Source organism: Diabrotica undecimpunctata, chromosome 7 (assembly GCF_040954645.1).
Source record: "Diabrotica undecimpunctata isolate CICGRU chromosome 7, icDiaUnde3, whole genome shotgun sequence".
Taxonomy (NCBI): Eukaryota; Metazoa; Arthropoda; class Insecta; order Coleoptera; family Chrysomelidae; genus Diabrotica; species Diabrotica undecimpunctata.
The window spans coordinates 142,161,794-142,187,359 of record NC_092809.1 but is presented as its reverse complement, the minus strand read 5'-3'; the positions used below and the strand labels follow the sequence as shown (position 1 = coordinate 142,187,359).

Here is a 25,566-nt window from a genome sequence, read left to right as displayed (position 1 = left end):
TAAGGAAAGCCATTCTGTATCAAGTTCAGTCATTTTACTTGCAGAAGCAGAAAAATGTTCGGCAAACAGTAAAGCATGCCAGCAATGGAAGAAATATTCTTTTTAAGTTCGGGGTCAACAATTGCTCCATAGTTTAGCGACCTCAGACACTTCAACGCTTGGCTATCTCTGTCGTTAAAAGGAAATTTATGTTTTATTTGTTGTGCCGCCTCTATATAAAACTCTCTACACTTTGCATAGACTTTTGTACCTTTTCTTCATCCAGCTCTCATATCCCACGTTTAATTTTGATCAGGTTTGGTACCATTTCCCCAATTTATTTTCTGTTCCCTATTAAACAACAGTTTTAAATATGCTGCTCAGTTACTTAGACAAAAATCGCTCAAACACACTACTAAAGCTGTATATAGTCGATTTTTACCTTTTCTAATGCTTCAAAAAACGAATTGCCTTCAATTAGTTCAACATATAAAGTTTATTTATTAGGTAAAGCAGTGGAAGACTCCCATTGTGACTCCAGCAGAAAACCGGAACATCTGACCAAATGCAGACTCTCAGAATGCCCATACATAACCAACTCAGTATCCAGACGGTACTTCGATTCTTCGGAAAAGGGTGAGAAACGGTATAGGTGGAAAATAGGACCTTGGAAGCCAGTAAGTTTTTGTGTTACGAGTTTATATCACTGTATATTTTTGTAGGATTGAAACGGAACAAGTGATACATGATCAGTTACGTAACTTATATAAATTTAATCGGTCTAAAAGTTAGTTTAAGAAAAGATCAACCATTTCCCCCGTTTTTTCTACTATTACAGATATTTCCTCAAGATTTTGATTTCTATCATATTTTTTCCTTCTTTAAATGTTTCATGTCAGTACATTCTCTACCTTTTTATTACTATAGTAGTTTAGTTAACATGAATTTCCATCAAATCACAGTTGATTTAATCGATAGATTATTGGATACTATACAGAAAATAATAAGTAAACTGATCATATGTCATTTATCCTCCAACAGTCCTCGATCACTCCTTATTTGTACATACCCTAAACCGCTTCGTCTACTAACCCCAACCGCTATACCACATAACCTAAAAACACGTTTTTTGTTTCTTTCACTTCACCAAAGTGCTCCAACAAGTGCGGTAAAGGTAACAGAAGGCGACACATCGAATGCGAAGACTCACTAAACGAGATCACCGTAGTCGATACGTTATGCAGACATTTGAAAAAGCCGAGAGCAACGAGACCGTGCGAAAGATACAGCTGCAAATTCGCCTGGATCGAGGGGTATTGGTCGGCTGTAAGTGTTATTTTTCTATACCAAATTTTTTGATTGTTTCAATGGGGACTTGGATTTCTGTCTTTTTATTTCTTTAGATGTTTACCGATTATTATAATGAGTTTGTCATGATAACTAGACACATAAAGGTAGGTAGGTTTTAGATACAGACGTCGAATATTTATAGAAGAAACAACTTGAAATGTCATATACTATTTAAACGAATTAATACATAAAATGCATCACATGTCGGAAAACCTGCTGAGGTCATAATAACAAAAAGATCTCCACTATGGCAAAAATTATAGTGAAATGCTGGCATCTCCTGAGATAAAATATTCTGTACGCAAACTGAGCCTCCGTTCAGATTTCCAGGTGAGGACTATTTCAGGGAGACACGATCACAGGTTAGGAAAATCAGGGTCTTGGAATCTTCGAAGTTTTACCAGGTAAGGGGAGTAAGTAAGACCAGGTAAGGGACAAGGTGGAAAGAACAAAGGGAGAAAGAACTATGTGAAGGTTTTCAAATTGTGATATGTAGGGAAAATCAACACCAGTCATGGAGTTGGTATAATTGCTGATAGAGAAATAAAAGATAACGTAGTGAAAGAACGAGTGATAGAATAATGTCAGTGAAATTTGTACTTGATAAAGAAGTATTAAATGTTGTATGTGTATGCTCCTCTAATCGGTCTGAATGATAATGAAAGAAAAGCTTTCTATGGTCAATTAGAAGACATACTGAGTGACATTCCATCAGAGAAGAAAGTTATAATAGGAGGTGATTTTAACGCACGTGTGGGCCAATTCAAGAGAAGATATGAAGCAATACATGACAGACTAGATTGAAATTAGAAATGAAGCTGGAGATGGTAAGCTGGAATTAACAGCATTAGAAATGCCGATAGTGAATCAAAACAGAGGTAAACTTATCACATATAAGGTGTGAATGTGAGCCAACAACATAAGTTGGTTGTGCTGAACATCGAAGTTAAAAGTGAAAATAAACCAAAATATCGGAGAGGACCTCAAAAAATCAAGCGGTGGCTGTTAGAAGATCTTAAAGGTCTATTTAGGGCAAAATTAGTAGAGAAAATACAGGAATAAAGCAACAAATGCTAATATGGTATTCATTGATCTTGAGGAAGCATATGATTGAGTTCCTCGAAAGATTCTGTGGTAGGCGCTCAATAAAAAAGGAGTTCCCGGTGAGTATTGTGAGAGACACGACAGGTGTGGAACAGAAAGGTAAATTTCATGTGAAAGTAGGATGGATTGCATCAGAGCTCGTTGCTTAGTTTTTATTCTCATTAGTGTTCGATCAGTAGAAATATATGCCGACGGATCAGAAGATGGAGAAATGCGGGTAAATAGAGCTTGTTTTGCCCTCTCCCATATATTTTGGTCTAAAAATGTCCACCGAAATACAAAGATGAGAATCTATAAAACCTTAATTCGACCAATAGCATTCTATGGCAGTGAAGCATGGGTCCTGAAAGAAGAAACATTCAAAAGCAAACTCGATACATTCGAAAAGAAAGTACTGAGGAGAATACTAGGACCTGTAAGGGAAAACGGAATCTTCAGAAGTCGATACAACAACGAGCTTTATCATTGTTATAAGGAAGCACCACTGTCAGACTTCATTAGAATATAAAGAATCCTATGTGCCGGACATGTGATAAGAATGGGAGATGATAGTCCACCAAAAAGAGCACTTAATGCTAGAATGCAGGGAAAGAGACCGGTTGGAAAGCCAAGAAAGCGCTGGGAAGACACAGTAAACAGCGACCACAAGTAGGAGATTTAGGAGTCCGTGTATGGAGAAGATCAGCCACAGACAAGCAAGAGTGGAGGCAAAAAATAAAGGAGGCCAAGGCTCAATTTGGGCTGTATTGCCGTAGAAGAGGAAGTGTTCGATCAAATAACAGGGAAAATACAGGGTAACATTCCCTGGATTTAGAACAAAAACTGGAACAGTAGAGACAAACTCTTGAGAAAAAGGTTTAAAACTTAGTAGGACAAAAACAGAGTATTTGGAATGTTCATTTAAAGACGGAGTTACTACAAATGAGAACTTTGGATGGTAAAATTATTGTAAAAAGTAATAGTTCTAAGTACCTAGTAAGTTGCTATTATAGAGCAATGGGGAAATATATGGAGATGCATGCAGTAGAATTAGAGTGGAATGGATGAAGTGGAAGGAAGAAGCGAGTGGTGTATTGTGTGATATAGAGAAAGATTCCAATGAAACTGAAAGGATAATTGTATCAAACTGTCATGTTAACAAGAAAGAGAAACAACGAATGTATGTGGCGGAAATGAGAATGCTTAGATCGATGAATGCAGTGACAAAAAAGAATAACATTAAGAATGAGTATATTAGGGAGAGTCTAGGGGAGAAATGTAATTACGGTAGCCGACCACATAGGGATAAAGACAAAGAGAATGATGATGATAGTTGTCATTAATTGCACACATTCGCATGGAATTAATTCAAAAATTTATAGGAAACAAAATTTCCTTAAATATTCAAACAATTGCATATACAAACCATATTTTTGCCAGATGGCCTGGTCTCTGAATTTAATTATAACTAGTACTGCCATAAATATTGATACGAATGTAAACACACCTTGTACGGCTGACAAACTGAACGCAGCCAAAAGTTACGTCGACATTACTGACTGTTGACATGTATACTATAAACGCGTATACACAAAACATTCCAATCAGCCGTTACAAAGGAGTGGATAGACAAATAGAACCGTATTCCTGACATTGTTCTTTATAAGTGCGGAGTAGAAAAAGCTCGTGTTTTTGAATTACAAAAACGTTCATTATGGGTGTTTTCGTGTATCGTACCGTTAGGTTGTTTTTGGATACGAAAGGAGTAGGTGATTGTAAAAGATCCGGCCGACCGTGCGGGGCTCATACGCCAGAGATTATTAATATTGTTAGGTCAAGAGTTAACCGAAATCCTATCCCAAAACAAAAAATCATGGCTCGGGAAAGAGATATAGTGCCGAGAACCATGAGTCGCATTATCAAACAAGACTTGGAGATTTCAAAAGACAAACAAGACAACGCCTTACTGTTGCAATAAAACAAAATCAAGACGTCCCTTGTCATTGTACGGCAAAGAGCATTACACAGAAATTCTCGTTACAGATGAACACATTATTATTTACTGTGGGTGATACTTTCGATAAGCAAAACGATAGAGTATATGCACGGTCATCCAAGGCAGCCCGCGAGCTAGTGTCAAGGATCTAACGAGGTCATTATACTGCCTCGGTGATGGTTTAGGGGGAGTGTCCTATGACGGGCATCACTTCTTTACATTATTGTGAAAAAGGGATTAACACGGAGGCGAGAAATTAACAACGGGACATTTTAACCAATTTAATCGAGTCCCTAAACCGCACTATGTTTCTCAAAATAAACCATGAATATTTCAACAGGACTGCACGTACAGTTAAAACTACTCAAAAGTGGATTGAAAATCATGTACAAGAATTTATGAGTAATGACCATTGGCCGTCAGCCAGCTCAGACCTTAATCCACTTGACTAAAAATTGTATTAAGGTTTCGAGAGCATGATATTTACAAGACGTCACCGTAATATGAAGTCATTGAGGCAGGCGCTAGTAGAAGCTGTGGACAAGGACTAAGGACGTCATCCGTACAGCGATCGATGAATGCCCTAACAGGTTTCGGTGTATTCAGGCAAATAGTGGCCATTCTGAACAACTATTTTGTAGTTTGTTGTTTATTATATCAGTAATAAAGTGTGCAAAGCTTTTTCCAATCGAACCAATAGTGTAATTTTTTTTAGTTTATTACCTTGTATCAATATTTATGGCAAGACTAGGCATGTTTATATTTGGCGTATAACTTAATTAGCTGAATAATTTTCTGATTTCTTGTGTTGTTTCATGTGCATATTGCATTTTTATTTAATATAATTATCATCATCATATATATCCTTTTATAAAGGAATTGGTTCTGAAATTTAATTTTCGTCACAAATGTGTCAAAACTGGCAGAAATGTAATCTATACTGATAGTTGTAGATGAAACATAATATATACTGACAATTATCCATAATTTTCTACCAACACATGAAAAATAAATACGAAACCTTAGGTTACCTGACCAAAACCGAATGTATGAATGTCAAACAGCATTTATCAGTTATTCTGTGGGTAAAGGTTACTTAATCCCTTTGATTGTGAAATCGGCAGTAATATTGGTTTATAAATTTTGCCTCCTTCAGCCTCACGAATTCCTAAACGATTATAAAATGACATCTAATGATTTCAGCATGACTGGCATTATCGATCTCAAAACTTCGATAATCTTCACTTGAAGTCCTAAATTTTGAGCTATTTCATGTAGTATAGCTCATAATAGGTATTATTATGGTAGAGAAATACTGTGCAAAATATCCATTTTACATATTTTTGTTGCAGAATAATCGTTAAACGTCGAAAGAAGCATGTAAACTGACAGAAACGCGTCCATTTTAACAAAATTCCTAATTCGGTGTTGGATCATAAATTCTACCAACGGTGACAGTGGGTTCAATAACATATATTGATAAAATATATAATGATAGCGCCAAAACGTGCGCTTTGGGATAGTTAGTACTAATGTTAAGTTTAAGATCATCAGTAAGAAAACAAATTACGGAAGAATCTATAACCGTAAATTATATAGGGTGTCACAAAAATCATTTAAAACTTTTTGTCTCAAGGTCAGCAACTGTTAAAAACTTTAGCCATCACAGCCACTTTTTAACAAAGATGTAACAAATAACAAATTTTTTACTATTTTAAAGATTTTTACTCAAATATTTAGTGGCTTGGCTCATGTACACCTGGTAAATACACTGATGATGGACTTGTTAGTCCGAAACTTTCTGTGATGTAGCCCGAAAGAGTCTTTCAATTATATACCTTTTATAACGGATTTTTAAATAAAACATTTGTAATTAAATCACGATTTCTACACTATCTACACAGACCAAATACAAAGAACGGAGATGAAGAAACTAATAGACCCACAAAATACATGTACTGACTAGCTAAAGAAACTGTATATAAAGTGACAACGAAGAATGCAGGTGCAGCAATGAGGAACAAAGAAAACATTCCACAGATGGAAGATGGAAGTCTAAATAGACGGACCATTTACGAAAGCTACAGGCATAGGTAACGGAAGCAAACCGGAGGACTCATTAAACTCTCCTTAATATAATAATGTATGAAGCCATTAGGAGAGGAATTCGACAAGGCAACATAATATCGCCAAAGCTGTTTATCTTATCTAGCCCTAAATGACGTCTTCAAAAATACAAATTGATCAACATATGGTATCAACGTTAATGGCAATAAGTTAAACCACCTGAGATTCTATGACGACATCGTGATTATAGCGAGCACATTTGAAACTAATAAATATGTTGGATGAACTCGCAGACAGTTCCCAATACGTCTAAAAACTAATATAACCAAAACAAAAACAATGACAAACACAGACGGTTCCAGACTATAACTATAAATAGAAATGAGTTTGAACAAGTCCACGCATTACTCAGCTCTACCCACCAAATTCTGAAACTTGCCAAAGAGAAACAAAGTGCGGAAATCACTAGAAGAGCAAGACTGGCTTGGGCAGGATTTGGAAAACTCAGTTGGATACTTAAGAACCGCAAAATACCTCAATACTCGAGGAGCAAAGTTCTCAACCAGAGCAACCTTCCTATCATAACATATGGATGTCAAACCTGGACCCTAACTAAGGCAAATATGAACAAACTAGCCACAACAGAAAGATCAATGTTAGGTATACCACTGTTAGATAGAAAGAGGAACGATTGGGTAAGATCAAAAACAAAAGTCGAGAATATCACAACAAAAATTGCCAAACTCAAATGCAGCTTCGCAGACCACATTGCTAGACAAAAATACCAACGTTGGAATGCCACAATGCAACATTGGAGACCTTAAAAAGGTAGACGACCAAGAGGAAGACCACAGATTAGATTGGTAGATGAAATCAAAAAAATAGCCGGAACAAATTAAAAGTATGTTACTCAGGATAGAGATCGATTAAAGGACTTGGAAGAGGTCTATGTCCAAAAAAAGACGATAGCAGGCTAGAAAGAAGAAGAAGATGAAGTCATCAAACATGTTAATAAATGGAAAGGCTACACAATGGGGAACAAATAAGTAAAAATATTGTTACGCATATGACGCAATATTGACAGTCAAAGATGAAAATAGTCTACAAAGACTAGTCCACAGATTATGACGATCTCAACTCTAAATACCAAAACCAAAATAATAATATGCAACGAAGAACAACGAGACGTAAATTAGAAATCGAGAGCATCAGCATTTAAAAAGTAATGGAAGTAAAATACCTTGGGATTACACTGTCCAGCTATGGAGACCTGGAGAAACACGTGAGAGATCAAGTACTGAAAGGAAATAGACTGGCAGAAACAACACCCAACACAGTCATGTTTCAAAAACTATTGGAAACGACAAAAATAAGAATACTGAGATGAATTACAAGAAATAGGCTTCAAGAGCGAAAGCACGAGTGGATATAAAGAAAAGAAAGGATGCAATGATCATATAAATAGTGATAGAAGAAGCCAAAGTAAATCGCCCGTGCAAAAGAGGCAGTTACCACCTTCCATAGAGGTATGAATCCGCCATTGGACAAACTGACTCCCTTAGAGAGGAAGAAAAATACTAAACGATTTTGTAAAATAAAAAATAGCTTAAATTTTCCATTAGACAATCATAACAGTGGAAATACACTCGCGATCATAAAATCCGGGTCATCTTGAAAATTTCAAGTTTCTTCAATATTTTTGCCTCTGGTGCAGTAATAACCTTTTTTTTTTGGCTAATGTATTTTTTATTTGTCATCAATGTTTGTTTTGAAAGAAAAAAAATGGTCTTTTATTGTTTTTATTGAAAAAAAACAGAAAACAAATCAAATTGTTGATAAAACATACATAAGAACAAATATGGAAAATACAGTACGTGGTAAAAAATCAGTAAAATTTTAATGACCAATATTGTGTATTGCCTCCCCTTGCTCTAATAACTTCTTGCAGACGACGGGGCATACTCTCAATTTTTCTTCGGATTACATGTTGTGGTATGTTATTCCACTCACTCACTAACAGATCCTTAAGCTCCTGTGCGTTGTTAGGAGGAGGTGTATGGGTTTAAATACGTTTTTTCAAATCGTCCCAGAGATGTTCGATGTGATTCAAGTCCGGAGACCTAGCTGGCCAGGCTACCCTCGTAATTACAACTTCGTCCAAGCATTACATACTGATCCTGGCAACGTGCGATAGCACGTTGTCCTGCATAAAAACGGCGTTTTCTTCAAGCCCTGCCATGTTGGGCATACCATGTGCTTCCGGAATCTCCGTAATGTACCTTCGTGCAGTTAGGGACCCATTTTCGATGAAGGGTAATTCTGTGTGAAAGTCGGAAGATATACCTCCCCAAACCATGACCGAGCCTCCACCAAATGGCATTCTTGGAGCAATGCAAGCTTGTGAAAATCGTTCACCGGTTCTCCTCCAAACTCTTACACGTCCATCGGATCCAGTTAGTCAGAAACGGGATTCTTCTGAGAATAACACTTTGCTACAATCGTTAATTTCCCAACGCGCGTATTGTCGAGCAAAAGCTAGTCGTGCAATTCGAGGCACCCGGCGAAGTGGCGGTCCTCTAGCCATTGCCCGAAAAAATAGTCAAGAAGAACGAAGTCTTTTTCTGACTGTTGCAACACTAAAATTGCGATTTCGTGCTTCCTCTAGACGATTTTGATGCATAACCGCTGTTGAGGTCCGGTTTCGTAAAGACTGAAACACAAGGAAACGGTCATCTAGTGCCGTGATCGTTGTTCTTCGTCAAGAGCCAGGTTAGCAAACTTGCCTCCTAAAAGCGTTGAAGCACTCGTTGAACCGTAGAAAGGCTTACGCCAACAGTTCTTGCGACTTGCCGTTGAGTGTGACCGTCTTCCGCAAGTGCAACAATTTGTGCCGTTTCAACAGTCAAAGGCATTTTTGTCAAAAAATAAACACTAATAATGGCACTAATAAACACTAATGGTAGCAATAATAAACGTTTGTCCGTTACATTTTAACAGAAAGTCGAAGCACAAACGAGACATTTAAAACAAGCGGAGTTACAGATAGCGTTCATTTTGGGAAGTGTGCACTTTACCGCGAAATTGGCACTACTGGAATTCTTTGTTACAAAGGAAACCGCAACAATTCTCAGAAACATGCATTAGTTTGTTTTTGTGTTATTATTATTTACGATAAAGCTCGTTAAAAATAAAATATCGGTGATTTTCAAGGTGACCCGGATTTTATGATCGCGAGTGTAGTTATAAAACTAATGACCAATTTTTGTGACACCCAATATAATTATAAATATCTCTTTACAGAGGGAGTACTTACAACATAACATATATAGTTACATTATTCCTTTTACTACAAAAAAAAACTGAAACAGTATTGATATGGCTTTCTATTTTAGCTTAGTAGAATTATAGTGGCTGCGTTCGGAGTTTATGAAAATTATTCATTGTGCTTGTACTTTTTCACTATCACTGAATGCACTTTGTGAAATTTATAACTTTTGTGTTGTGGTAGAATAGTTACTTTAGTTTATAGTGGAATATTTTGTCTTTAGATGTATATTTTAGGTCTGTTCTGCTTTAGGGGACCAACCACGTGCTTTAGTTTTGCAATACATACATCAAACTGCACTTATTTACCCTGATATGTCGACACTGTATAAAAAACTAAAGTGCCTTTCAATATCTTCAATTTCTTTTAAATGTACAAAAAAAAATGTTTGTTTTTAAAAAGATAGCTTTTTGGAACGAAGAATATTTGAATAACAGTTAAAATGCTCGAGTCTATATTGTCTGAGAATCAAATTGCAAATATTACAAATGTTAATGATCCTTAAAAAATCGGAGAAAATCAGTCTCTTTAAGTCACACTTGAAGGTGTACCACTTAAATTCTTTATGGGCTGAGGAATCTTAAATAATCGAACTGTCAGGCAATAAACTTCTTTGTCCTAATGCTGTTTTCATAAAAGCTGTTTGGATGTTTAATTGTTATGCTAATCCCCAAATAAGTGTTAAAAAGGTTAAATGACTATGAACCAGTAATTGAGAAGCAGCCTCCTATGAGAAAGTGAAATATAATAGGTAATTTTTCCCAGAATTCCTACAGCTGGTGCATGTTGTTACAAGCTGATTAAGATGTTGCTCCTCTGAAAGGCTTCCATCGATGAGCAAGCCTCGTACTCGATACAATGTCTTCACAAATCCTTCATTACTTAAAAGGAGTGTAATGTCAATAAATTGGTTATCCCTGGAGACTACCAGATTTGCAATTTGCAAATTTGCAATAAATTATCCTGTATTATTTATTTAATTTGTGAAACGTTTTTATCAAAACAACTAAGTAAAAACAACATATGCCATCAGCATAAAGTGTTATGTGGCCATTTATTGGAAGATTGCAAATATAATTAACAAAGTAAATAAATCAGGAACGGAGTTGGTTCCAATATGGAGCTTTACAGAACACCATAAGTTATGGAATAAACACAACATCAGTATTATCCGCACAAACAGATTGCTATCGACCAACAAAATAAGGGGATTGTAAATTGTTTAGTTATATATTTGAAATATTTATTTTGTTTATTATGTTTAAAGTTTGGATCTACGATTCCATAAATCAGTGTCACTGTTGCTAGTAAATTTAGTGCAATTTGATGTAAGCCCTTTGGATATTCCCCAGAAAATTCCTCCATCCTTACACTAAACACCTTATTTTATTTCCTATCGATACATTTTTAGTGTTCTGCGTCCTGTGGCACCGGTGTCAAAAAGAGGAACGTCACTTGTCACCGAGTTTACAAAGGAGGCATCATAGATCCCATACCGCTACCAGATCTATACCAAAACAAGATTCATCATCAGAACTACTGCTCGGTGTACAACAAACCACCGGTTACAGCCAAATGTATTTTGGCTCAATGCGGGGATCAATATATTTGGAGACCAGGACCTTGGAAACAGGTAAGTGTTATTATAACTATGTGAGTGACCTTCTGGAGAAACTTAAAGCCTCAGAAATATTATTTTAAAAATATATGAGGATATAACACCAGTTATTCCTTTCGTGGACCCGAATTATTTGTCTCAATCCACGACAAGGCGTCTTCTCGCGTGACTGTACACAATGGGTTTTAACTCCCAACCATTAAACATTTGTGGGGCCACTTCCAAAGAAACATATGCTAGACTCTAAACTACCAACCATAATCAAGTGGTGGATCGAGTAATAGTGTGGGACAATATTTCACCAAATAATATTGAAAACTCTATTATGTAAAGTCTATGGATGCGATTCAACAAAGTCTAATATTATATCGATTTCATTATTTTTAGCCAGTAGGTGAGATATAATCACTAATGACTTTTGTTGTAGGTAGTTTATCAAATAAAACATATTTAAGGAATGGTGTTTATATAATCTAAATATTTGTTGTAGTGTTCACATGCTTGCGGTAGACGAGGCAGGCAAGTTCGAGCCATCCCTTGCGTTAACGTATGGACCCACCAGAGAGTACCCAGATCCTATTGCCGCGCCAACTTAAAACCTCCAAGAAAAAGAAAATGTAACCAATGGAGATGCCTATATAAGAGCTGCAAGGAACTAAAACACGCGACTGGAACGAAGGAAAATAAAGATTATGTCATATCAGTACTGGGGCGTCCTGTAAGCATTCACTGCTACAAAATGGATACGCCTGAACCGTTGGAATATATAAGTTTGCATCCTGATAGTATGAATTTTGCCGAACTTTATGATAAGAGGTACGTTTTAACCAAAGCAGTTATTTTTATCACGTTGTGTCTTGACATGTGTCCGTTTATTTACAAATTGTTAAAAGATTCCTTATTCTTTTTGTTTTCTTATATTTGTCGGTGTATACTTTCACATTCTTGTTAAATTTAGGTCACAAACCAGGTCATATAAAACAGTAAAAAAATTGATATTGGCAAATTTTCTTTTTAGATTAACTGACGTGAGATCCTGCCCAAATGGAGGTCAACGGGACGACACCTGCCAATGTGACAATTTGGGACCTGAACGGTCAGGAGCGACCAAGTTCTGGAAAGTCAGATTGAACATCACATCACTACGAATCATCGGTGATGATTTTACCTTCTCGAAGCAGCTGCAAGGAAGAAGAGTACCTTACGGTACCGCCGGAGATTGCTATAGTTCCGCGACCAATTGCGCACAAGGAAGATTTGAGGTCGATTTGACGCATACCTCATTCAGGTTGGTCAGCAGTGTAAGATGGGAGAAAGTGGGACCCCATGCGTCGGCTGAGATACGAAGATCTGTGAGTATTAACATTAGGAACTACTTAATATTCAACTTCGTTCATGAATCATCACTTTTAACATATTTATAGCTGTTTAACATATTATTCTTTCTCCTACTTTAGACATTTTAAAGTTGTAGTCGATCTTTGATCAAACTAAAGTTGTAATAACACATTATCCTTTTCTAGGACACAACTGCATCTGGCAAATGCGGAGGATACTGCGGTCAATGCGTTCCAGATCCCAGTATAGGTCTAGCCGTCGAAATCACTTAGATAATTCAATCATCGCACTGTGTTCATGAGAGGCAAAGACCAAAAACGTAACAACAAGTCCAAGAAGGTTGTACTACACAGAAATTGTATCCAATTGGCGGTGGATGTACAAAAAGCTTTTGTCTTTTATAACTTGACACGATACAAAAAGAACTGACATTTCAGATGATGGTAACTAGCTTTTGTCTCGTTTTTATTTTTGTTGTTGAGAAAGTTATCTTAAAAAAACCTGTGCTGCATGACAAATTTTTCTATATTCAATATATAGTACAGCATATTAGCAATCGAAACAGAAAATCTATGGCTATAGTAAAAATAATTATTTTAAGGCAAATTTGTTTCTATTGATTACAAATTATAAAATTAAATATCGAAATCAAAAATACTCAATATTACATTGTAACTAATGGAGCTACACTATTTCTACCGAAAAATCTCTCAAAAAACTGTTAAAGAAATAAATAATTAGAGAACGTGGTCTAAAAATAACGTATTTCTTAAAGCAGTAAGGAGTTCTTGCAGATTTTTTGAGTTATTCTAAACCAACCATTACTAATACAAAACAAAGTATCAAACTATAAATTAAACAAGTACCAAAGTAAATAAATTAAAGAAAAAGAAACAATCTAAAACACTATTAAGATAAATATTTCCCAAAAATGACATCTATAAAATTGATTGATGTAAACTGGGAAGAAGATGTAATGATGATTGGTAAAAAATACAAAAAAGAGTGAAACAGGATCTAAAAAGCTGAAAATTGTGAGGGAAATAGTCCGATCCGGCTCGAAGGACCATGCAAAAATGGTTGCACTCGAAAGAAATATGTAAAAAAATTAAAAGGACTATTAAATATATATCAATAGGTCGCTCAAAGGTCGAGATAAAATATATTAGAAGTATTTCGATCATTATATACCGTTGTTTTTGATAAAATTATGTGCCATATCGTTAGAGACAAAAGCTAGGCCAACTCTCTAAATGACTACTATAAAAATCTCTATTTTCTGTTAGCTTAAAGTAATATAACACACCGCTTAAAGAATGGTATCAACCGAGAAGACTTCTATCGTATTATAAATACATACAGGGTATATCAAATATACAGTAACAGTAACAATCCACTACAATTAAAAATATATTTTTGTAGGTTGGAAGTTTTTGATCTACCCTGTATAATTGCACAGTATTGTAGTATTAAAAACCCGCGCGAAAAAGTAATGAATTAAGTAGGTTAAAAAACAACTGCCATACCAAAACACTTCCTAATTTTCAAGTCAAATGGATTTGTAATTTGTTGTTTGGGTAATATTTTGTCGACTGCCTGCTAAAATGTTACGGTTTTAGGAATGGTAATAAAAATAATTTGAATGCAACAAGGCGGCTATATTATTTAAGAAGTTTTTAAAGTTTTCTTTGATTTGATAGTATAATTCCGATCTGTACACTAGATCGATATAATCCGATATGAACAAATTCGGCTTATCTTTTGGAGACCATTTTATTTTTGTCCTCCTTCCTTGCGATCGTCGCTTCTTCCAAAGGGAGGTACCCCCCTTCACCCTTCTCATGGCGTATTTCCATTTCTCTCTCCTTCTATATGATTTTCTCTCAATTCCCAAATAGCTTTATATTTCCTTGTTGTTTCCTTCTCTTCAAAAGTGGTTCTTCTTTTTTTTTTACTTCATTAATTTTATTACTCTAAGATTTTCTCCCTGTGTCAAGTGGATTTTCCTCGATTTCCATCTTTATGATTTACTTCTCTTCACGTTATTTTCTTTATTATCAAATGGATGTTACCTCTTCAAATGTAGATTTTAACTTGGAAAATTAGATTAAAAAAGAGCTTCTTATTTACGGTTTTCTCCTTCTTCTAAGGAGGTGTTTCTTTCCTCCCTCCTCGTTTTCTCCACTTAAAGTGGGATTTTCGAATTTTACCTTATGATTTTCTCTTCTTTTAAAATGAAAAAATATCTTCCATAACTAGTTGTTGATTGTTCTCCTGGTCTGTGCCAATTGTTTTATGTCTGTTATCAAATGTGACCTAGTTTTCAATTCGTCTAAGTTTTTCTGGCCTAGCTCACTAATTTGACTTAAATCCCCCTTTAAACCCACATATCAAAGCAATTAACTTTCAGATGACACAAAGCTGCCTGCAAATGCCTGGGAAACAAATACTATCTACATTAAATAAAAGTTTTGAGAGTATCATGACAATTTTGTGATTAAGTTGACGAAAAAAACTGCCATATATTTATAGATTAATGTACAATACTATTAAAATAACTCGATGCATTTCTTAAGACACTCTTCTTCATCATATCATAATTACAAATCCATTTTTAGCATTTCTGCCTCATATTGAGGCGATGTATTTTAAGTTATGGACCGCAAAATACTTTTAAAATATATTTGTAGCTAAGGGCATAAAAATCCTTGAACTAACACTTGTATTTCAATTTTTATTTGTGTAAAACTCAGCTTTCAGGGTTCTTGTCTGCGTAATCTACAGGACAAGTCAAACGAGCGAAAAAGTACCGATTTATTACTGTTATAGTGTGAGGAAAATTGGGCATTAGACAATTTTATTAAAAATATCTGAAAGGCGTTTGACTTGTTCTGTATTGCAAATAGTATATTTATTTCACAAAGTGTTTGTTTTACGTTAAATATCGAGATAATATGAATATGTTGTGAAGTACAGAGTAACATTTTTCGAGTATGAAACAGTGACAATCTGGAAAAGACTTCGACGGGACTAAAGACAGACTTTTGTTTAATTGAAAGCAAATATTGTACTATTACCTTATTTATGAACGATTTTTTAAGGTTAATATTATATAAATTAATAGAAAGACTGATTGACAATATAACCTAACAGTTTGGTAATAGTGAGTAACACCAAAAACCGATAAGACAACGTTCGGCATATATAAAGTCTGAATTTCAAAGAATAGACTGCAGAAAGACAAATGGTTAATGCACAAAGTTGGGTTAGGTTAGGTTACCTAAAAGGAACGGCATTTTTATGATATAAAGATTGCTATTTAACAACTATAGGAAAAGTTTAGAAAATAGTAAGTTTGTCACCATTTTTCGGATTGTGAAGAAAGACTCTCTTGATTTAGCATAGAGGCTGTATGTGCATAAAAAAACGGTTGTGCTAAAAATTGAAAGAACATTAATATAAAATGCATTGAATGTTTCAGATTTATGTGCTCCCTTCTCCTTGGTTTCCAAACTATTGAAATTTAGAAGACCAATAATAGAACAATGGAAGGAAATCATCACTATTTTCAAATGTAGGCAACCAATAACACAATAGAAACAAAAGGCAACTTTTAAATTTAGACAACCAGCAATACATATAAGTTGCGTTAAAATTGCTAAACCAATTCATTTTAGCAATCACGTTGTATTTTTGTGGATTTAAATGACGTTTTATGACCTTTTGCAGTTTATCTTTGTTTATTTGTACATATAGACCTCAAAATATTTCTAAAAGAGGTAAAGAGAGGTTGAATAAATCAAAAAGATAAAATGGAGTCATACATTTTTATTTGAAAAAGCATTTTATGACTATTTCCCCAAATTCGTCGACCAATTTTAACAGTTGTGATGTTCCAATTTTCTAGGGTCAGTACTTAGCGTCAGATCTATTTTGGAATTTCTACTACAGCGCTTGAAATATTTCTGGCTGAAAGTTACTAAAACCAGGAACCCATTAAAACCAAACAAATCAGAGCCTGCTAATTTCACTAATATATTTCGAATAAGGTAAAACAAACACAAACTGTTCAATGTTACTACCTCAGGTAATAGTGGTAATTAAACAATCGGTTTTTAATACTAATCTAGAACCTTCACTATTCATCCTGACGTAGTAACAATTAAACATAGTCATCGCATATACAGGGTGTTGTATAAATAATTGGTTTTATTTCACCTGTAGATTAATGAACTCAAATACTAGTAAATTCTGAAGTTAAAGATGTTACCTTCCATTTAACATGTTTTACATGATTACCATCTACTTCAGTACGTTTTAGTTGTTTGGATAATGGTTTACTTACAGAAAAGTATCCTTTGATTAGTAAAATGTGTTATATTGGAGTTTAAGTTTATCACTGTATATTTGCAAGTACATTAACACTTAGTTTTCGCTGAAGTAACAAATATCCAAAGAAAGTAAAATTTTAAAGTTGCCTAGATTTAAATACAAGAGAGTATTATGTTTGCAGTCCCCTATTTACTCTAAAACAGTAGATATTCGCGAGAAGTTAAACTTAAAGAAGTTTTTAAAAAATCTAGGAATACAAACCATTTCTCTGATGACTAAAACGTTTTAATGAACTGAGCGATGGCGAAGTAAAACATATTCAGTAAGTAATAATATTTTACACCCCGCAATTAAGATTGATATTTTTGAAGAAAATAATCCCCCTTGTTTATGAATCACCCTGTATCAACCAACTAGTCTTAGAAAATGTACCCGGATTTTTTATTTGTTTAATTTATTGAATGCTGCCAGTGTTGTATATATTTGTATTTATTTATATTGTACATTTTATTTTATTCGGCATTTTTTAGTTCTTACTACCTTTAACTTCAAGTTGGAGACTGTTTAAACACGCATTGTGGAAAATTTCGTTCAAACTATTTCCCTAAAAGTATTGAAGCAATAAAAACATTTGTAAATATTGATTTGTTTATTATATCCTTTCGTACGTCACTGAAGCGATAAATACTGTATGATTTTTCAGTGACTCGTCCTTTATATTCACAAATATGAACGTACAAAATCCAATAAATCTACAATACATACCGTTGATCCTCTAATGATCCTCTTCCAATGCCCGCTTGGATTCGTTCTCCAATCCAGGAGCGTTATTTCCTAAAACACTCTGTATCATCTCGACGCTGATATCCCACAGCGCCTTTGCCAGTTGGTCGTCTTTAGCCATAGGACTTTCTTGGCACTGGTAACAATTGTTGAAGTAAACACCTGAAAATATGTTAATATGTTGTTTATTGTCAGACAACCGTTATACTATACTAATAGTAACATAATTTCTCATTTAAAGTCAAGACATATGTCAAATGAAAGTCCTCAAATGGTACGTTAGTTTGGGCATATCTTAAAGTTTTTACATTGGGCTGCGCTAACCTAAAAACACACCACATGCTAAAACCAAAAACTGTTAAAGTATCAGGCGAATTATTAAATATAAAAGTAGAAAATAATTATTTGAAATGTTGCAAAATTTCTGCAATCCAAGAAACGGGTACCACAATGAATTTTTACACAGTTTGAACCACAGTTATACACATTTTTTTTAAATTATTGTGCCATCTATTCAGAAGTATCTCAACTTTTCGCCGATATCATAGGAACCGTTTACTAAGATCGTCAATCAACTACATTTCTTTCACTATTGCTCAATAGAGGGCGCTCAAAAATCTATTTTAATTACTAAAATACAAAAAAACTTCCAAAGGCATTCTCAAGCCTAATAACTTGATGTAATTATGACAAAATAAATCAAATTCCCTTTAAACCTACAGATTAAAAACATAAACTTCAAATAACATGAAAAAATCATGGCAAACGATACTAAATGATAGTTTTGGGAGTATCATGACAATTTTGTGGTTAAGTTGCAAATCTATTTTCAGCATTTCTACTTCGTACTTATAAGTTTTGGACCACAAAATAGGTACTTTTAAAATATATACCTAGCTAAGGTTAAACCTTGAACAAACACTTAAGTATTTCAGTTTTTCTTTGGGCAAAACTCAGCTTTCTGGAATCTTCGGTGCATAATCTATAGAACAAGTGGAAATAACAAGAAAGAACCGATTTATTACTATTATAGTTTGAGTAAAATTGGACATTACACAGTTTTATCGAAAATGTCAAACTCTAAAAGACGTTTGAGTCATTCTGTATTAAAAATAGTCTCTTTATTATACCTGGTGTTTATTTTTATATCGATATTTCATGCAGATTTTGTGATAAGAGGGCAAAATTATTTGGCTCTACTACGTTGGTAATCTTAATGAGACAAGAGACGGTACTATACAGATTTTTGTTTAATTAAAAGATAACATTCTACTATTTCCACCTTTATGAATAACGATTTACTGTTAATAATGTATAATTTATTGGAAATACTGATCGACAACATAAAATAAGGGTATTAAACAGTTCGTTAATAGTCAAGTAATCAGCGACAACTGCATATATAAAATCCAAATTTGAAATAAAACTAAAAGGTTGTACGAAATGAAAAGGTAACAATTAATGTTGTTAAAGGATGTACTGCAGAAAATGAAACAGTCGTTGCAAAAAATTTGGATTAGATGAGGTTAGTGAAAGGTTAGAGAAAAAAATCAGTGAAAAAAGGATTATGTCAAGCAAAAAAGAATTTGTCGTAGTCAAAAAATGTAATGGAAATGAAATCTCTATCAAAAACAATGATTTAGTCATTAATGCGCTAAGAAAATATATAATACTCAAAAAACCCGCAAATAATTGTCATGCTATAGCTAGGAAATTTATTCAACAAGTAGTCTAGTTAGAAAAAGAGAAAATATGTCAAAAATCTTCACAAAATAAATCACATTAGCTCATTTCTGAATCTGTCCGAATTTCATGTCTCTAAAAGATTATTAATAACGAGAATTTGAATATACTCTGGCTTAGAACGTTTTTAGAACGAAAATAGGACCTAAAACTATTTTCTTGCGCCATTTCTATGTTGTCTAGTATATTAACTGGGAATGAACCACAATTTTAATTGAAAATACGTTATTTTGACGTTTCGAAACCAGAAACTGAAATTATCGGGTTGGGAATTATTAAATATATAGATGTCGGAAAGAATTATTAGAACAATTCCGAAATTCAGCAATTAAAGTAGTGCTGAGCATCACTTTATATACTCTACATTTTGTCCTGATGTTACTAATTCTAAAAATTAAGTTTTTAAATTTTTCCTTTATTAAATTGTTCTGCAAGTTGCGCCATCTATTGAGGAGGATTTCAACTCCTAGCTGATATCATAGAAAACATTAGCTAAGATTACCACAATATTTTGACTGTAGAGGGTGCTCTTAAAATTCATTTTATTCTACTAAAATACAAAACTTTAAAAACATGGAATTTAAAACAATTCAAGGCAAAATTCTTCAAAATAACTGCAAATAATTGTCATATTACAAGCCAGGAAGTCCATTCCACAAGTAAAGAGTCTTTTTTTTCAAAAAATGTCAACATTTCAGATCAAAATCTTCCAAAGAAATCATATTAGCTTGGTCTGAATTTGTTAAGGATTGTTGGTAGTGAGGTCAACCTTAGATGTTTGTATGTCTCTGAAAAGTTAATAATAACTATAGCTTCAATATACAGCAGCTGAAAAGTCTTTAGAATAAAAAATGGACCTGAAACCTGGTCATTCCCTTATGAGAATGAATCACAATTTTAATTAAAAACATGTTTTGATGTTTCGATTTCCAAGTGGGTAATTCATACAGTAGGTAACGAAAGATGAACTTTACAAATCTTATTTTTGAACCTATGATTTTGAATATCTCAGAAAGTATTTATACGGCATAAATGGGAAAAGTACAATTGTTCAAAATTAAATGTTTTATCAAATGGCATAAAAAATTGGATATCTGTAAATGTAGCTAAAATTGTAATAGTAGAAGAACAATCTTACCAGTAACTCCAGCTAATTCAATGGCAGTGGCGCAATAAATGCTTGTACTGGCCGCTTGCTGAAGGCTCTTCGTAAACGGCCTCACGATGGCGAACAGGACCCTATACAACCACCAATTCCTGGCCAGTTTGGAAGACACCATGTTGCCGGGGTGCAGACTGAACACGGATATACCGGACGTTTGGAGGTTTTTAGATAACTGGCGGCTGAAGAGGACGTTGCACAGTTTGGAGTTGTTGTAGGCCATCATGTCCCAGTATTTGGCGGCGGAGTCCGGCGAGAGGGTCAGAGGGGTGATATTCTCGATGGTCAGGTTGGCGAACCTGTACGGAAGCAATAATTATTATATACAAGAAATAAATATTTATGTAGAATGAAATCAGTGAAATCTGAAAAACTGAAATAAGATGAAAAATTATAGTTGTCTGCATTTGATTAGTACATAAAAAGTATCACAATAGAAACTTTTTATATACTATTTAAAAGTTAAGTCAACTTAGGAAACTATTACTATTATAGAGAGAAATATGATTCTGAGGTATAAATGCATAAATGAGTACTTTGTGCATTATTTGACATTAAAATTTATAATAACGATCAACATATTACCTGTGTGATTCAGATGAGACTACCACAACTCTAGAACCATTGACCAGCAGAGGTCTGAGCAGAATTGTGAGATAAAAATGTGACAGATGGTTTACTTGAAATATGGTTTCAAAACCATCGAGAGTTTTACTGAAAGGAAGACCAAAAACGCCTGCGTTTAAGATTAACATGTCTATTTTGTCATATTTGCTTTTAACAGTGTTGGCAAATTGTACCTACAAACAAAAATCCATTAACTTAATTATACTAATTAATCCAATAAAACAAGAAAAAACATTTAAAAGCATTAAAATCCCCGGATTATTTAGGTGTTTGCAATAATAAACCATATACAGAGTAGCAGAGATAGTATATGTAGATTTTTTAATATAGTTGTGTTAATAATGCTAATATTAAAAAATTATGTTGAAATATACCGGGTGGCTTAAAAAGAATATCCTATCTATTAAATTAAAAAACTTGTAACCTTCAAATTTGGTGGAGACCTAATTAGTTGAAGATAGCAGACTTAAGATGGTGTCTTCACTACGAGAAAAACATCACCAGTACAATCTCCAGGTCCACCAGGCATGGTCTAACCTAGGGCGAGTGCCCTGCAAGTGCCTTATCAGCTTTTTAATCGTTTCAAAGCATTTTCAGGCTATAAGGGTAGAACTATTTTTTCCGAACAACATTCAGTACCTATCTGAGAAATGTTTTTCTCAGATAAAAACTGTAGTTCAATCATAGTGCTCTATCATAGAAGTCGCTAGAAATTTGAGTGTGTATATATACCAAGGTACTCAAAACTTTCTAAAAAATTTTTGAATACAGGCTAAATAAAAAAAATTAGTGTAGGCAGAAAAAAATACTACAAACTTTATATTAAAGATATCCTATCTCTAAAAATTGTGCTTTTCGAGGTATTTGGATTTTTCCATATTATGGAACTTGTACTTGTATAATCCATATTATAGTTGTTGCAAAAACGCCAGTAAAAGTGTATTTAATTACAAAGAGATTATATTGAGAAAAACAGGGCATGTTTTAATAAAAACTTATCTTTTCACTATTCGGTTACATACTTTTCATGTTACTCCCATATTGTATCCTCATTTAAAATTTTAAGAATAGCTGTTTAGGTATATAAATCTTACCACTGATGATAACGAAGTTAAGTCCAGATATATGGCTATACAGTTCTCACCGGCCGCAGGTTTATCTTCCCTGATTTGACTGATAGCTTCTTCTGCAGCAGCTAAATTCCTACAAGCCATTATGACACTGCAACCATGTTTGGCTAAGGACCGTGCAGTTTCGAAACCAATGCCTGCATTGGCTCCTGTCACTAGAGCTGTTTTGCCATTTAAGTCCCTTCCATGTAAAACCTTAAAAGAATTAATTAGTTTTATATAATTAGCATATATATTATGCCATTTAGTAAGGTTGCAGGCCATTAAGTTGGAAGGTTGGGGTGTAGTAATAATTATTCTGTTCTAATTGTAGCAGTAATAAAAACTTACTTGTAGTGCCGTGCTGGAAGCATCAAATCTCTGCCTGTAATCGTTCACATGTTCCTTTTCCTCAACAGCAAAAGCCAATCTGGGATCTGTATAAGTAGTTCTGCGATTTTCGTGGTCCACATAAATTACTTTTCCTGTGTTTTTGTCAACACATCTTTGCCAGCCAAAAGGAAGATCACCTGATACCTAAAATGTTGATTTAAATTATTATTAAATAAAAAACAAAAATTTTATCCTATATATTAGCTAAAAATTACTCCATTTTTGATTTAGCTTATTAAATATCTTTTTGATTTATTTTTTTAATCAAGAATTTAAGAATATTGTTTAATTTAAGAAATTACAAATTAATTTTCAACAAAAAAAGTTGTCATACTAAAGATATGAAATGTGTGCTTAAATATTACACATTTTATCAATTTATTAAATATTCATGAAGCTAATTAGTTCAGTTATCCATAAAATACCTTCTTTTTCTTTCCTGTCCTGGGGTGAGTCCATTGCGTATTTTTCGTTAAATGATTCGCGTAAAACACACTACCATCCACTGTAACCCTTTCCTCCCAGCCGGGGGGTAGTTCATCTTCACTATCAGATTCAGGTAGATTCATATTAGGAAAATGCGTGGAAACCCAGTGACAAATTTATTAAATAAACGAACTACACAAACCACAAACTTGAAACAGTATTTATTATTGCCCGCATTTGTAGAAAATCTGGTCCTGCGATTTTAAATTATAAAAAACATATAAAAATCCTGTATCAGCTGTAAAAAGTCAAAGGTTACCCCAAACCCCAAGTGACATTAGCCCATTTAAGTTTAAAATGCGAGCGCCTCCGCCTCTACGCGACCTGCACCGAATCAGATTGATGTCAAAATTCAACCAATAACGGAGCACCTAGTTACCAGGCAATTTTATATACATTTAAGCGTTATTAAAGTTGCCATAATTTCACAAATAGCGCTCTCGCCATTATTTAGAAAATACTAGGTTTGAACGTTGATTGAATATTCGAATATAATATATATTATATGTATATTTGAATATCCGAATATTTATGTTTAACACACAAAACTAATAAAGGAATACGTTAAAATAAAAGAAAAAAGGAAAGAAGATAAAGTTTATAAATCAAATGTTTCTGAGTGTTTAATTTAAACAGACAAAACATATAAATAAAAATAAAAAGATAAAACACAAGATAACGTTTATACTTCAAAAGTTTCTGAATGTTTCATTCTTAAACATCTATCTTAAGTTAGGTAACTATAAAATATACTCACAGCAAAAAATATAGTATTTTATTAACAAAGAGATATAAAAATGTTATTAAATTAAAAATATATATAAATTATTCGCTAAAATTTTTGTAATAATTTAAAATATTGTTTTAATGGCTGTGTTTACGATCAAATTCAAATTGAGTCAAAGAAATGAACAATATTTGCAATATTTTGGAGTTCCTTCTCTTCTTCTTCCTTAGTTTTTCCTTTTTCGATGATCGCTGTTCCTTACTCTTCTTCGAACTTATTTCTATTATTCGTGTCTTCTTGCTTGAAACTTTTCGCTTTAAAGTTCTCTGCCACACAGTTCTTCCATATTTTCCTCGGTTTTCCTCTAGGCCTACCTCTCTTTTCATCGAACTTTTAACAGCTCTAAGTATACTTCGTCCAAAATTTCTACATCTAACGTGACCAAACCATCGCAGGCTCTGTTCTTTAAACTTTTTTTGAGAGTGCTAAAGTGCTTGAACTACGTTAATCAAATTTATTTTACCGTTTCATCGAAATCATTTGTTACCATGGTGTATTTCAGATGTTTTTTCTAGCAGTCTCGACTTAAACAGAGAAACGGTAGTGCCATCATAAATAATTTTTGAGTTGTTTATATAATGTACTAAATTTCAAACTTTGATTTATGGAGAGAGCCATACCACCGCTATCTCTAACTCGATTAGTACTTTACCTTTGAAATAAGTAATAAAAGAAAACACATTGTGCTACTATTGCGTCATTTTTTATTAACGTAATTTTACGCGACTGTCATGAGAATCGGATATCTCTTATTTGTTAATGTGATAATCAAACAAACAGGTACAAATATGGTTGTAATATTTCCCGGAATATTGATATCTATACACTTAGTTGTTTCGTTGCATATTTTATATGTTAACATTTATTTTAGATATAAAAGACGTTCTTTCTCTATAAGTATAATAAAACCATATCTTTTTGTATGTCGGAGCATTCAAAAATGTTTTATTTTTACTCTGAAATTGAACTGAAAGTAAACTGGTGTCAAAGATATTCAATATTTGCGTATTAAAACGCATAGAAAAGTTTTGCTTATAGACTAAAACTTGTAGAGTCTTGTAAAGAAAAATTAAAAAATCTAGACGCTTAATTCGTTCTTTCAAATAAACACCAAGGAAAACTAGAAAAATCTATTTCCATCGTGAGGTTTAATCTATCACTTATGATTTATTTATTAATTTTGATGGCAGATATTGTTCAGTCTTGAAATGACATCACCAATGAAGTTACTTCTAGAAGAAAATAGCGAAAGAAGGAAAAGTAAATGAGAAATAAAGCCAGTAAAGGAACCAAACGAAAAATAGGCATCGAAGAGTCCAGTCGTCCGCGAATAGTTCCAAAAAGAAATTGTATAAGAACACAAAAGATCACAGAAGATATATCATCTA

General features: G+C 33.8%; 2 protein-coding genes across 6 annotated transcripts in view; one reads left to right on the top strand and one right to left on the bottom strand.

Annotated features, from left to right (window-relative positions):
* Positions 1 to 17,728, top strand: part of AdamTS-A (ADAM metallopeptidase with thrombospondin type 1 motif A) — a 545,690-nt gene extending 527,962 nt beyond the window's left edge. For 2 of the 3 annotated variants that reach the window (XM_072538402.1, XM_072538403.1), the window contains 6 exons: positions 487 to 656; positions 1,132 to 1,305; positions 11,212 to 11,433; positions 11,909 to 12,234; positions 12,437 to 12,770; positions 12,942 to 17,728. In XM_072538402.1, coding sequence (XP_072394503.1) covers positions 487 to 656; positions 1,132 to 1,305; positions 11,212 to 11,433; positions 11,909 to 12,234; positions 12,437 to 12,770; positions 12,942 to 13,028 — 1,313 coding nt within the window. In that variant the 3' untranslated portion in view covers positions 13,029 to 17,728. The remainder of the gene's footprint in view (positions 1 to 486; positions 657 to 1,131; positions 1,306 to 11,211; positions 11,434 to 11,908; positions 12,235 to 12,436; positions 12,771 to 12,941) is intronic. The other variant, XM_072538404.1, reaches the window with a different exon arrangement.
* Wwox (WW domain-containing oxidoreductase) overlaps positions 1 to 23,694 on the bottom strand; it is a 36,197-nt gene extending 12,503 nt beyond the window's left edge. Inside the window, exons 1-7 of one of the 3 annotated variants that reach the window (XM_072538406.1) lie at positions 23,331 to 23,694; positions 22,864 to 23,049; positions 22,498 to 22,728; positions 21,362 to 21,576; positions 20,753 to 21,075; positions 17,854 to 18,033; positions 16,606 to 16,735 (exon numbers count right to left, since the gene is read on the bottom strand). In XM_072538406.1, the coding sequence (XP_072394507.1) occupies positions 17,864 to 18,033; positions 20,753 to 21,075; positions 21,362 to 21,576; positions 22,498 to 22,728; positions 22,864 to 23,049; positions 23,331 to 23,474 (1,269 nt within the window). In that variant the 5' untranslated portion in view covers positions 23,475 to 23,694 and the 3' untranslated portion in view covers positions 16,606 to 16,735; positions 17,854 to 17,863. Of the gene's footprint in view, positions 1 to 16,605; positions 16,736 to 17,853; positions 18,034 to 20,752; positions 21,076 to 21,361; positions 21,577 to 22,497; positions 22,729 to 22,863; positions 23,050 to 23,330 lie in introns of those variants that run through there. The other 2 variants (XM_072538407.1, XM_072538405.1) reach the window with 2 other exon arrangements.
* Positions 23,695 to 25,566: the final 1,872 nt, after the last annotated feature.